We start from the raw sequence: 14,995 nt of genomic DNA, 5'->3' as shown, positions 1-14,995 counted from the left end.
AGACCAACTCCTCCCAGGGCACAAAAATCCACTTTGCACAGACTGCCAGCTGAAGGGTTGATTTGTTACGTTTACTCTTTGATTTTGAAGATGAGCTCGAAGGCCCATGTCCATTGCTGGAAATAATACACAAAGCTTTTTCAGAACAACGAATAATGTAATAGCAGTCTGGTCACTATACATGTGAGATAACTTAAACCATTAATAAAGAACTTAAAATTCCTTAGACTATTCCTTAAAACAATTTTCAACTTCAGAATAGATGTTTAGAAGCAATGATGGTGAAGTTTAATCAAATTATTTTGTATCATAAATCACTTGACCATTTCCCACCTTTTTCTATCTATACAAGAGGATGAATAAAAAAGACCAGATAATGAAAGGAACGTGTAGCCTTCGAGGCTCTTCGAACACTGTAATCAAGTCTGACATTAGTTAACAGGCATTAACCAAGCAGCTCTAATTAGGACATACAAGGATCAAATCTGCTTTCAGAAGCTCACAAAGCAGTTGGAGAACTAGAACAGATAAACACACCACAAGCAACAAGGGAGAGAGTCCGAGGCTGAGTTTATATACCCCGATTCTTACACTGACTACAATGTGGGCTCAGGCCAACCACTGGATCAATCAGTTCCTTTATCAGTTAAACTGTGAGTGTATGTGAGACAAATTTGTCTCAAAAGCGTTGTACATTTCTAAGATTTTGCATTTCTATGAAGTGAAAGTTAAGACCTATATACCACAATAAGATTACAAATGTAGGGAATTATATGTCAGTGAGTGGCAACATTAAAATCCGGCATTAAGATAAAGAAATTAGTAAGACTCTACTGCCCTATATCTTTCCTCTTTAGACCTCAATATGCACTATTGACAAATTATAAACTCCCAGCGGGAAAATACTGACAAGGTTTTTTAAATACGAAAAGGGAAATTAACGAAGGCTGGTTTTTGTTCACATAGCAGCTTCTTCAACAAAGTGATAATAGTTCTAGGGACACAGCTTATTGGTCTCTGGTGACCAGAGAACTCACTGAGAGTGCACAGGAGATAATCTTTTCTCTATGGCTGGTCAATTATTGCAAAATAGTTTATGCAAAAGAAACAAAAACTTCCCTATAGGTTTCTCCATCACATCATGTGCGACATGATGTAAGAACACAGAAACAAACTCATGCAAAGTGCTGACTAAAATTTTATACGTTTAAAGAATGAAAATTATGTGTGGTTCGTTAGTTATCCTAAGGGATACAAACAGCAAAAAACACAAAATTACAAACTGCTCACAGCTACTCAAAGTCAATTTAGCACTTTCTTCCTGCCCATTAGGATTTCTTACCAATCACAGTTGGCCAACTCAACTTGATGTGGTTTGCAAAGACCCAGAAGACCAATACTCCAGGGCTATGTCAGACCAGGGGAAGGGAATTCCAAACTTAATGGCCCTCTGTGGAAAATGCTTCATCTCTTCTAACTCCAATCTTGAGAGCCGGTGTGTGCCAGGTGATCTCATTTGCCACGAGGAGAGCGACAATTGCTATGGTTACCAGACAGCCTGAGCCAGCAAAGGCTCTAGCACAGCACCTGGTTCTGCGTACCCTCAAGTGAGGATACGCCTACACACATGGGTGGTACTGAGGGACGAGGCAAGAAGCCTGTGGATGGATTTAGCAGATCTTAGTTCAAGGTGTAGCCCTGCCAATCTCTGGCTATAAGACAACAGTCAAGCCATGAGCCTCTCTAGCAGACTCCTCAGTCAAAGGGGGAGAATGACAGCCATCACGTCCATCTTAGAAGGATCGGTGAAGATCATTTGAGATATTTTATGTGCAAGGACGGTGAAAACAGCAAAATACTAAAGAAATGCAAAGAATTAATATTATTGATAGGATTAGCTAAACCACTCTCCATCACATAGGTCTAGAAATCTATGTATGATAAGTCACAAGGTAATGGAAGGAGGCTTTGAACATAGGTGGTCTGGCTCCAAGGCCCATGTTCGTTACCATTAGAGTTTTAAGTATTAAATAAGTAATGAGCTCAGCATATAAGTACTCAATAGATGTCATTTTGTTATTATTGAGCACCTAATGTGTGAAATGCAGACACTAGGAGTCTTAGACCTTTCCTTCCAGGAACACACAAACTAGTGGGAGAGACAGGAAGGGATAGTACTGGTCATGACAGGCAGAGAGTTTTAAGGGCCGGCAAAGACGGGCAAACAGTGTAACTGAAACAGCAGGAGGGAAGCATGGCTTCTAACTGGAGGATGTTGGGGAAGCTTCATTTACAAGGTGGCACAGGAGCCGAGCCTCAGGAGGGCAGAAATGGAGGGTTCAATACAACGATACTTGGGGAAGCCGCCTGGTGGCTGTTTTTAGGGCCAAAGTTTCCCCAATGTAGCGTCTGGCGGCCTGTGTGGCTTACTCTTTCTGGTGAGAACCAAGCCCGGGTCATATCCTTGTAAATCCTACGTAATGCAACGTGGCTGTTGCATGCATGTCACAACATTCTTTGCCTCCATTTTAACAATAGCGGGGAGTGTCTCCTTGAGTTCCTCTCTCCCCCCAGGTAGTCCTTGGGGAGGCATAATACAGTGGGGATTTGATGTGCTTACATGGCAGCGAACAGAGTCTGCACCACCGGGATCAACCAGCTGAGCCACACAATTCCTACAGGAAGGCTGTCTTTGTGAGATTTCCACGAGGCATATGTGGTAGAAGAGCGGCCTTAAAAACCAAACTCCATTAAAATCAAGATTGACTAATAATGATATATTTTCCGTCTGGCTGTTAATTGCACAAAACAGCAAGATTCCACAGAAATCCAGTTAAATGCTGGGTTTAGTTGCTGTGTCTTTAACTGCTTCCTGTGAACTTTCTCAGTACAGCTCAGGGAGTATATAAACACTTCGGGGTTTGCCTTGTGCTCTCTGTTCTCCTGAGGGTGTCGGGGTTGGAATGAAACACTGTAATCTCTTTGTTTCCCTGCTCTTTATTGTAGATGCCATTTACTGGGTTTGTTTGAATAATATTTAACACCTAAAGTCTGTCTGGGTAATTACCAACTTTGCCTCACTATGCACACTCTCAAGGAAATTAAAGATGAAAAGCACTTTGAAATAACTAGTAGAATGAAACACGAAGTGTGCCACAAGCATGTTGGTTTCAATTTCCTGTTGACTTTTAACAGGGTATCAGATTCATTTTCCCATATGTACGGAAAGTAGACCCCAAATTCTAAAAAGTTATTGGAAGGATTCCAGCTATAGATTGGTGGGTTCAAAACACAGTTCTTGCTTTTTCAGCTATGATATTTCATGAAGTAAAAAAGGGATAGTCGCATCATTTGCCCTGCAATTTATAGTATCTTCCATAGAGAAGACATGCATCCAAATAACACTCATCCTGAAAAACTAAGTTCTTTCCTTCCTTTTTTTTTGGGGGGGGGGGGAGTAGTATTGCTGGAGATATCTATTAGCAGATGTTTTATATTTATTTGGTAAGACCAGGACCAGTGAGTATTATTAAAAATCCGCATGGAACAAGAATACCACAGATTGTAAGAAACCAGGTTTCTTCCCTGAATCAGAATGTTAATGTTAGGATACAATGCAACTGTCCCTTCCTCAGCCACTTTTCTCCAACTGTGAATCTGTTTCTCTGAACCTTTGTTCCAATGGACTCCCAGAACGTCTTTCTAGATCTTCCACATCTGTGTTAAGGATGGACAGTATTTGAGTGCTTACTTTGGCAGCCTATATACTAAAACTGGAATGATACAGAAAGATGCAGAATGATACCCCTGAGCAAGGGGGTATAGTATTTGACAGCAAATATTTATTTGTAACATATTTTGTTCCACAAAGTATCTAAGACAATTTCCAAAACACACTGGTAAACTCTCCACACTTCTCTCCTGATCCCTTTCCCTACAAATAGTGACCTATCATATTTTGTATTCACTCTTTCCTAATGACTCCTAATAATCCTTTTAGGCATATACTTATTTTTAACAGGTGTCTTCTGCATATAAGGCTACTTGGTCTGAATGAGTAAAATTAATCAAATTAATCTTAGGTTGAGTTGGTGAGATACTTTAATTACAAAATGTAGGTAGTCAGGTTTGATGTGTCCTCTGCCCATCTTACTCTTTTTTTAATTAAATTTTTTAAAAATTTTATTCATTTATTTCTGGGAGGGAGAGACAGCGTGAGAAGGGGAGGGTCAGAAGGAGAGGCAGATACAGAATCTGAAGCAGGCTCTAGGCTCTGTCTGAGCCAGCTGTCAGCACAGAGCCCGACGCGGGGCTCGAACCCACGAACCATGAGATCATGACCTGAGCCGAAGTCGGAGGCTTAACCAACTGAGCCACCCAAGCACCCCTGCCCATCTTATTCTTCAGAGAAATTCAGGGGCAAATATTCCAGGTTATCAGAAAGAACATGGGTGTGTACGTATATATTTACACCTACACATTTATAGCTAATGAACTCAGTGAGGCACTGTAATCTTCTTTCCTAAATCCCCCTTTGCAATAATCAAGGATTTAGGAAGTTAAATAGATTACTCTGATCTTTTTCTCCATACCCAGAATTTACTGAGCTGTTACCAGAGTGCATTATGGGAGTGGTCATTTTCTCATTCTTTGCTCTGTTAACCGTTTCCCTCAAGCGCTGCCTTCTCTCATCTCCCACAGGTTTTCTTCGGCATCTTCATGTCACACACATGAATTCCATTCTCATTCACCGGCCCACACTGGTCCCAAAGCACATATGCCTGTCAAAGAAGGGACACGCAGGCTGGTCGGTACCACCCAGACCTAGAGGGGACATCAGAAGCCTGGAAGGTGAAGCACCCACTCTTCTCCTCTCTGTTCTTGCTGAATTCTGGGTAGCGTGGTGGCAAGGTGACAGGTCTAGGGACCCCGAGGATCAAGTCCTGGCTCCGCAGCTAACTACCATGTGAACCCGGGCCTCTGTGTCCTCATCTGTGGATGAGGGGGGCTGGCCTCTGGGGTGAGCCCTGGTGGTCAGGCCTGTCTTGGGAGACGGAGCCACGCAGGTAGGGCTCTCGGCCTCCTTCCCCCCTTCAATCAGCACCTTTGCTCTGATCAATGTTATACTTTAGGATGCTACCCAGGATACACTTGAGAACACTAAATAGGTCTTATAAACATTATACAAATGTTTGGAAAGTCCCGGCTAGGAGGTGTCAGGGCTCCAACTGCAGCGCTGTGTGAGCTACGTGACCCTACACCCTGGGGAGAAAAGATGCGGGTCCCCAGGCTTCTATGAGGAACTCTATAGAAGGATTTTGTTTTAGGCTGACAAAGCGCTATAGATGGTTTTTCTGGATCTGATACTCATGCTTTTTTGATGAGGAAATTAAGTTGCGTAGGAAGGCCCAGATGGTAACATGAAGCAACAGGAGCAGAGTTCAGAGCTTCTGACTATCCCACAATGAGGGCAACTTAATTAATATAAGGTGGCAATAAATATAACATTTTGTTTCCTTTCCTTGGCAAGATTTAATGTTCCTGCTGTCATTTTTTTCCCCCTCACTAAAAATGATCTAAGTCCCTCTCTGTGTAGAAGCATCTTTATTTTTTTTCCCCCATTAAGGTTGATTTTTGGGGCGCCTGGGTGGCTCAGTAGGTTAGCGTCCGACTTCGGCTCAGGTCATGATCTCAAGGTTCGTGGATTCGGGCCCCGCATTGGGCTCTGTGATGACAGCTCAGAGCCTGGAGCTTGTTTCAGATTCTATGTCTCCCTCTCTCTCTGACCTGCTTGCACTGTCTCTCTCTCTCTCTCTCTCTCTCAGAAATAAATAAAACATTAAAAAAATTTAAGGTTGATTTTCATTTCTCCATAGGACTTCTACTTACAGGACATCTGCCTAAGAACACTAGCCACTGACACAGAATCATTTCCAATAGTTGAAATCTTATAATCAATCACATTGATAGTTTAGTTCCATATGCCTCCTCTGAATTCCAGACCCAACCATATGTGAATGTCTCGTTGGTCTCTCCTCATTCAGACATCTCAGAAGCAGCTCAGGCTCAACATGTCCAACACCAACATCATGGTCTTTCTCTCAAAATCCATTCCTCTTCCAGGCACCCTGCATGAGTCAATGGCCTCAACATCCATCCTGTGCTTCAAGCCCTAAACCCAGCAGTAATCCTTATGGTTGGTTTTCCTCTCCCCAGTACTAATCCTGGGTCTGCTATAACAGAATGCTCTGGACTGGGTCACTTATAAACAATGGGCATTTTTTGCTCACAGTTCTAGAGACTAGGATGTCCGTAAACAAGATGACAGTATACTCGGTGTCTGTAAAAACCCACTTCCTGGTTCAGAGATGATGTCTTTGGACTGATGGCTGTGATTTTGTATGGCAGAAGGGGCAACGGTGTTCGGTGGGGTATTTTTTTAAAATAAATAAGGGCACTAATCCTGTTCATGAGGGCTCCATCCTCATGACCTAATTCAAAGGTCCCATCTCCTAATAACATCATGTTAGAGATTATAAAGTTTCAACATATGAATTTGGGTGTGGGGGGGGACACAAACATTCAATGTACAGCACTCCTTAAGTGTTTTTGGATTAGTTCACCAGAGACCAACATAACAAGCTCCATCCTACCCCCTCTACAACCTATTTGCTACAGGCAATAAGATGACTCTTCTTATAACGCAAATATGATTGATTCCTTACCCCTACTCACTGCCTCCCCAACCCAGTGGCTTCCCACTGTTCTCGGATGAAGACATCAGGATCCTCAGGTTGGAAGCTGGGCTTTCATCACGATTCCACTCTGCCTCTTGGGCACAGAGTTAGGAGTCAATAGTATATAAAGTCAGAAGTATGAAAGTCACAGAAATTTGTGAAGTGAGTTCAAAAGAAGACTAAAGATGGAAACTCAACAATACCAGCATTTAGGTGCTAGGTGGAGAAAGGACACAGAGAAGGGATGCCAAGCTTTTCTCTAGGTATGTAAAATGGACATGTATTTGAGACAAGTACTCCTGAGTGCTGTATGATGATTCTCGAATCATTTGTGAAGATGTGCAGTATAAGAAAAGGATATGGAGGCAACTGAAGAGAGGAAGTAATAAGAAGGGAGGATTCTAATTTATCCAGATGTAGCAAAAATGTTTATCAATACGCACAGAATAATTAAAACATGGGAAGAAACATTGGGAATACAGCACAAGGAATTCCTTTTTCTGTTCATTTACTTCATACTGAGTTAATTAACATGCTAGGATAAAATAAACATGTCTAGGACATGACTCTTGAAATGTGACTGGGTAAAGATAGTTAATCCAGAAGTTGCATATTTTAATTTTTAGAGTATTTTTGCTTTTCACGGATTTCCTGATCTGGAATCTGCAGGTACATTGGATTAGGAATCTGAAGCTCAGAGGTTTGATTCCTGACTCTTTCCCTTTGAGGATTATGTTCCTACCTGTGAAATAGGGTAAGACCACCGACCCCACAGGGATTTTACAGTAGGTATTTCATAAATGCCTCTTTTTTCAATGTTTATGTTTGAGAGAGAGAGTAAATGGGAGAGGGGCAGAGAGAGGGAGACAGAGGATCAAAAGCAGGCTCTGTGTTCACAGCTGGGAGCCTGATGTGGGGCTTGAACTCACGAACTACGAAATCATGACCTGAGCTGAAGTCAGATACTTATTTAGGGTCTGAGCCACTCAGGCATTCCCATAAATACCTCCTTTTAAAATAGCATTTCTTCAGAGAAAACAGATGTGAACACACTATCTTAGAAGCTGTTTTGTTTTTAAATACTATACTGAAGTTTATAGATCTTTCACAGGATAGCCTGGATAGAGATTCCTCAGAGCAGTGTTTCTCAAAGTCTGGCTCACCGAACCTCTACCTCAAAATTACCGTGGTGGGGGCACCTGGGTGGCTCAGTCGGTTAAGTGTCCAACTTCAGCTCAGATCATGATCTCATAGTTTGTGGGTTCGAGCCCCGCATCAGGCTCTGTGCTGACAGCTCTGTGCTGACAGCTCAGAGCCTGGAACCTGCTTCAGATTCTGTGTCTCCCTCTCTCTCTGACCCTCCCCTGCTCATGCTGTCTCTCTCTCTCTCAAAAATAAATAAAATATTTAAAAAAATTACCATGGTGACTGGTAAATATGTACCAGTCTTCCTGCTCCTCTTCTCAAGCTTCGGACTCAGAAGTGTTGGAAAGCAGAGTATGGAATCTACATTTTAACAAGCTCTCAGGTAGTTTTTGGCATGCTGACATTTAAAAACTGGATTAGAGATTACTGTTTTTGCTTAATGACAGAAGAAAACCCCCACTTACTGTCCACTCCTGTGGGAGCTTAAGGTGATTGGTTCAATCTATTGAGCCACATTATAATTTTCAACCAAATAATTAAAGATTATTAGTAAGTACTGTTAGACTGTAGGAGAAATGATCCATAGAAAAAACCAATCTAAACCTGATCTCCAAAGAAAGCAGCTGGTTACATTAGGCTAGTTAAATTAAAATTAATTAAGTAAAATTAAAATTTTAGTTCCTTAGTGGCACCAGTCACATTCAGGTGCTCCATAGCCACACGTGACTCATAGTTACTATATGGGAGGGTGGTGGACAAATATTTTTCTATCACAGAAAGTCTTCCTGAATAGCACTGATCCATAGAACAGTTTCCTTGCTTGATTCAAACATACTATCTTTTCAATTAACAGATGCATTTGATATTAAAAAAAGAATCAGTTTTTCACTTTATCAGAAAAGAATGTGGAGCCCTGCCTGCCTCCTCTGCCACCCTCACCCCTCACCCCCCCCCCCCCACCAACAGAAAACTTGTCTCTTTTCCTACCCTCCCACTACTGCCCCCCACGAACAGGTAAATCCAAACTAGTCTCTTTTCCTTGCTGCCTATTTAACCCTTTACCAACTGCTTGCTATCACACAATTTACGGTTTTTAAGTTTTACTTATTCAGTGTTTTAGTGTGTGTGTGTGTGTGTATGAGAGAGAGAGAGAGAGAGAGAGAGAGAGAGAGAGACAGAGAAAGAGGGAGACTGTCAAGCAGGCTCCTTGCTGTCAGTGCAGAGCCCACGTGGGGCTCAACCTCACAAAACAATGAGATTGTGATCTGAATCGAAATCAAGAGGCAGATGCTCAACCCACTGAGCCACTCAGGTGCCCTGATGCAATTTAATGACTTCCACTGTGCCCCCTTCTCACAAAAGACAACTTCCACAGGAGAACTGCGAAGATGGGGTGATGCCAGCCGAGTAAAAATGTCCCTGGATGAATCACAGACCATGAAGGTGCAACATTAAGTATGTTTCACTTTGGTGGGCTGCCTGTGGAGCTCTGCATGCCGCTGAGCTTGGCTCCTGGGAGGACAGAAATCCCCCTCCTTCCCCTGGAGCCTCGTTCTCCAGTGGTCACCTCTCCCCCACCTGCTGGATGGCTTCCCTGTTAACCTTTGCCCTTTCCTATTGTTGGGGAGTGCGTGTTGTACATGGAGGTGTAGGGAATTCTTGCCGTAGAAGTCAGGAGCCCAAGAAGAAACTGGAGGAGCAGTGCTCTTCTAAAATCATCTTTGTGGCTATTTTCTATCTTAAGACTTGCTACCGTGGGGCACCTGGGTGGCTTAGTTGGTTGAACGTCCGACTTTGGCTCAGGTCATGATCTCACAGTTCATAAGTTCGAGCCCCAAGTCAGGCTTTGTGCTGACAGCTCAGAGCCTGGAGCCTGCTTGATTCTTTGTCTCCTTCTCTCTCTCTGCCCCTCCCCAACTCTGTCTCTCAAAAATGAATAAATGTTTAAAAAATTTAAAAAAAAGACTTGCTATCAAATAATTTGGAAAAAGCAGAAACAAAACAATAAAAAACAACCAACCCCAAAACCTGAAGAAGACTCCTCTCCCCATATCAAGTATAATCTCACCATCCAGAGAAGCTCTGTCAATATCTTGGTGTTTATCCTGTCTTTTCTCTACATGATGCAAATTCATATCATACTTTACATTTCTAAAATATCAGGCTTTCATTTTTGCTTAATACTATATTATGAGATCTTTCTTGTATCATTAATAGTCTCTGAAAGCATAGTTTCTTAATATAGATGTACCATAATTTACCTTCCCTTCATGTTAGAGGTTAAAGTCGTCTCCAATTTTTTATTAAATGTAATGTGACCATATCAATGTATATACATTTTGTGCATCTCCCTTAGCAGAAAAAAATGCAAAATTAATTATTAGGTGAAGGGTATGAAAGCATTCCATATGTCCCAAACCACCTCTACAAAAGTTGCAACAATTTATACTCCCATTGACAGGAAAAAGGAGTGTCCCATCTCACCTTTTTCTAAAACCAAGTGTTGGCTTAAAAATGAGTTAGAAAAAATAGTATATTAATCATAGTTTTTCTTCACTCTTTTAAGTTTGTTTTTATTTAAAAATATTTTTTAATGTTTATTTATTTTTCAGAGCAGAGCGCGAACAGGGGAGGCACAGAGAGAGAGGGAGACACAGAATCTGAAAGAGGCTCCATGCTCTGAGCTAACTGTCAGCACACAGCCTGACACAGGGCTCGAACCCACGAACTGTGAGATCATGACCTGAGCCCAAGTCGGACGCTTAACTGACTGAGCCACCCAGGCACCCCTATTAAATTATTTGTTTATTTATTTAGAGCAAGTGAGGGAGGGGCAGAGAGAGAAGGAGACAGAATCCCACTAACAGTGCAGAGCCGAATGCAGAGCTCGAACTCACAAACAGTGAGATCATGACCTGAGCCAAAGTCAAGAGTCACATGCTTAACTGACGGAGTCACCCAGGCGCCCCAAGTTTTTCTTCATTCTTTAAATTATCAGTGAGGTTTAACAATTTTAATGCTTATTGGGCGTCACTCTATTTTCTAAACAACATGCCCTTGGTTAATTAAATTGGGGGTGTTTTTTTCCTTTGCTTCTTGTACATTCTTCCAACTGAATGTTTTATGAAGTCTGATTTGAGGTTCTTTGATCGAGTCTTGCAAGAGCAAGGGCTATATCTGCTCATGGGAATGTGCCCCTGGACCATGTCCATTCGGACTCCTCACCCTCTTGGGTTCCCTCTTCTGTGTCTTTCAGACCCAGATCTCAAACGTCACCCATGGATGGAAGTCTGTTACACCTCAGTGGGATTTCAATTCATCTAATCATTCAAAGGAATACTCATTTACACTTCATCTTGACTTCTACAATTAAAGGCCAGAGCCTTCCCAAAGATATTTGGAGCATCACATTGGAAATTGTGGGAGCCTTCTTGGGAGTGGAGAACATCAGCCTCCAGGCGGCCAGCCTCCTCCGTCTGCCTGTGACCAGCTCTAGAGCCTCAGCACTGGCACCACAACAAACAGGCTACATTCAAGGACTGGTGACGACTCAAATCATCCAAACAGACAAGACACATAGTAAGAGAACATGAATGTGAAATAATAAGGTCTTACTGGAAGACAGGGTTATTTTTAAAAGGACGACAATTGCAAGAAAAGGCAAAATGAATTATAAACAAAAACATCAACAGTTGTTGACATACAGTGTTCATGTTTTGTTCAGAACCCTTCTTAAAATCTGATCTGTTCTTACATCTTGTTTTAAAACTATGATTTCTCACTTAGGTATTTGAAACAATACAGACATTTCTAAAACTTCTCAGCAGAATATATCTTTGAGCTTGATTTAAAAAGGTGAATAAGGAATACATTACCTTTGAAACTAGCAGTGAAATGATTTCTTTTACGTTGTTGTCAATCAAATCATCTATTTTCGAATGGTATTGTTGCTAGATGTTAAAAGACAAAGATGCGTTAGTTGATGTGGACACAAAACTTTTGTCATTAAGTCAGAAATGCTTTAAAGCGACTGGTTAGGACATATCGGATTTACTTAAAATGATCATTTGCAACACGAGAGGAACAAAACCTTGAAAATGATCCACCCAATCAACACTTTTTACATTGTGGTTTGAAAATTTTCCCATGTGCACTGTTGAGTTAAGCAGCTAATGGGGTTATTATAGAGATGAATTGAGTTCTTATTCTTATTCAGGCAGAGGAATGTGAAGGGTACTTTTTGTCTTCTTCTCCATAATGAAGGTGGCCGTGTATTTTTCTAAAGGGGTGGTTTAGCTGGACAAGCAAAAAGACTAGAAAAAGATTTAATTAATACAGCATTTTGTGTCTCACAACTCTCATTCATAAGTTATTTTAAATGTGCTCTAGAAATAAAATGAGCTCCCAATTGTTCCCTCTAAAAGGGCCGTTTTTGTCAGCGCAGGGAGTAGCAGTTTATACAATCCTTACAATATGCTCAAGCAAGGGCAAAATTAAAATTTCATCAACAAAGGTGAATAGATGGTAACAAATTAATAGGCCATAAAAGGTATAATGAAACAGCACTCACTCCCCATAGTTTTATCGCTGCTTCCTCATGAGAAAGACGCCTTCAAGTAAATATAAAAAAGATGTATTTAAAATAAACCTGAAAGCCTCTTTTTTTTTTCTTTTTTGCTTTCTTTAGAGAATACTAGAGAGTTGCATTCTTAAATTAGCAGGCGCTTCGGCTTCTGCAGCATGTGAAGGCACATTCATTTAAACACTAATTCTTCCTTTAGAAGCATTTATCTGACAGCCGATTGTCCCCAATAGCCACTTCACAGAAAATGTGACTTGTAAAGACTAACCCTATCTTGATGGTTCAAGGCTTCTTGGAACAGCTAACATAATGCATAGAGTAAAAGTACTCAGGTCAGTATAAACATTAGACCAACTTAACAGCTGCTGGCTGAATGGTTTCCTAAGATGTAAGTTTTTGAAAGCTATTTTTTTCTTCTGAAAACATGTCTCAAAGTTTCCACACATAACAAAACACCGACTTAGGTCTGCTTTGGAATACACAGGAATGATTTTCCCCCAGAGGCTCTGACAGTTACAAGTGGTTATCTACCAGCATAAATAATAAAGGAAGCAGAATTTTGGAGCATGCGAATTTTCTTTTCTGCGCGCGCGCGTTTGTGTGTGTGTGTGTGTGTTGACAAGTGGTCTAAAATTAACCACACACATATGAATATGGAACTTTCCAGACATGTATTTCACCTAGTGCAGGGAAATATTATGTGTCAGTCTTACTGAAAGCCTTACAGATTCCCAACTTGTGCTCCCCATAGGCAACTGGAAACACAGAGGGTAGATTTCTATTATAGTGATGTTGATTCTTTTACTTTTAGAATATCTTGAAGAGAAGGAAAAGGAAAGGGGAGAAAATAAAGAAAAACAAAGTAGAAGAGGAAGAGCTTCAAGAATCTGGCTTGTAGCTAAGACACAGGTACAAAAAGGGTCCCCAGCTCCTGATGAAGCTGGACGGCTGACCTGGGGTGAGGAGCTTATGCAAATGAGCCCTGCCCTGGCTCTCCCTCTCTGCTACTCTCGTTTCATATCCTTCTCTCTCCAAATTTGTATCTGTGCAGCAGGAGGAAGTGAAATACCAGACTGAGGTTCCTCTTTGGGGCAGGGTACGAAAGGAATACAGGAGATGGGCTTCAAGCTTCTCACCTTCCTCTTCCCTGGAAAGTGCTACAGAATATATAGGGATCAAGGTGCCCAGATCTCTGAGCGGTTCCAAATTGTTAAATATATACTTGATTTATTTATGTTTGTTACATATTTCATTTTTTAAAAAAAGACTTAATTTTTAAGTAACCTCTATAGCCAATGTGGGGCTCGAACTTACAACACTAAGATTAAGAGCTGCATGCTCTACCAACTGTGCCAGCCAAAAAATTTTTTTGGGGCACCTGGGTGGCTCAATTGGTTAAGGATCCGACCTCAGCTCAGGTCATGATCTCGTGGTCTGTGGGTTCAAGCCCCATGTTGGAGTCTGTGCTGACAGCTTAGAGCCTGGAGCCTGCTTTAGATTCTGTGTCTTCCTCTCCCCTTCCCCCTCCCCAACTCATACTCTGTCTCTTAAAAACAAACCTTAAAAAAATTAAAAAATATATTTTGAACATTTCTTTTGAGAGAGAGGGAGAAAGTATGAGCAGAGGAAGGGCAGAGATAGAGGGAGAGAGAGAATCCCAAGCAGGCTGTGTGTTGTCAGTGTAGAGCCCAATGCGAGGCTCAATCCCAGGACTGGGAGATCATGACCTGAGCTGAAATCAAGAGTTGGATGCTTAACAGACTGAGCCACCCAGGTGCCCCATATATTTCTTTTTTTTTTTTTAAACTCAAAAGTAATCAGATATCATCAGAAGGCTGTTGGATATAAAACTGTAGAGTTTCTACATGTTAAACTTTTAGATTGGATTGTTTTGGGCACATCTTAAAATCAAGAGTTATTCATCAGGGAATCCAGACAGCTTCCAAAGACAAACATAAGCACACCAAGAGAGATCACAGATAAGAACAGAATTTATTTGCATAGACATTTACATTACCTAACTTAAAACTGGTAGATAGTTCATTTACATTAACAGACTGAATTAAAAAAATTTTTTTTAAGTTTATTTATTTTGAGAGAGAGAGAGCGAGAGTGAGGATGCGTGTACATATGTACGCGCACACACACACACACAGGGGCATACACAACTTGGGGAGGGGTGCAGAGGAAGGGAGAGAGAATCCCAGTGCAGAGCCCTTATACGGGACTCAATCCCATGAAGTGTGAGATCATGACCTGAGTTGAAATTTTGACTCTGTCGAAATCATGACCTGAGCCACCCAGGCACCCCAACGGATCGAATTTCTGATAAAAATCTGCAGAGATTTTGCCTGCAACAATAAAAATCTATAAAATTTCTCTCAGAATATTTCAAGTTGGATCGCTAATCCTACATACCAGGGTTTTGTCAAATTACAGCTTTCTTAGAATAATTCTCCCTACATTTTGCCTTGAAAAGTAAAGTGTGTTCTGCTTCTCCAGCAGATGACTCTGACTTTAGATTACAATT

The 14,995-nt window shown here is 41.3% G+C and overlaps 1 protein-coding gene across 5 annotated transcripts in view; it reads right to left on the bottom strand.

Moving 5' to 3' along the window:
• CADPS2 (calcium dependent secretion activator 2) overlaps positions 1-14,995 on the bottom strand; it is a 397,782-nt gene that overhangs the window by 38,861 nt on the left and 343,926 nt on the right. For all 5 annotated transcript variants that reach the window (XM_077773241.1, XM_077773245.1, XM_077773242.1 and 2 more), the window contains one exon: positions 11,759-11,833. In XM_077773241.1, coding sequence (XP_077629367.1) covers positions 11,759-11,833 — 75 coding nt within the window. The remainder of the gene's footprint in view (positions 1-11,758; positions 11,834-14,995) is intronic.

Source organism: Crocuta crocuta, unplaced genomic scaffold (genome assembly GCF_008692635.1).
Source record: "Crocuta crocuta isolate KB4526 unplaced genomic scaffold, BGI_CrCroc_1.0 scaffold16, whole genome shotgun sequence".
Classification (NCBI taxonomy): domain Eukaryota; kingdom Metazoa; phylum Chordata; class Mammalia; order Carnivora; family Hyaenidae; genus Crocuta; species Crocuta crocuta.
Note: the sequence above shows the minus strand (reverse complement) of the source record. Positions and strands in the feature narration are given on the sequence as shown.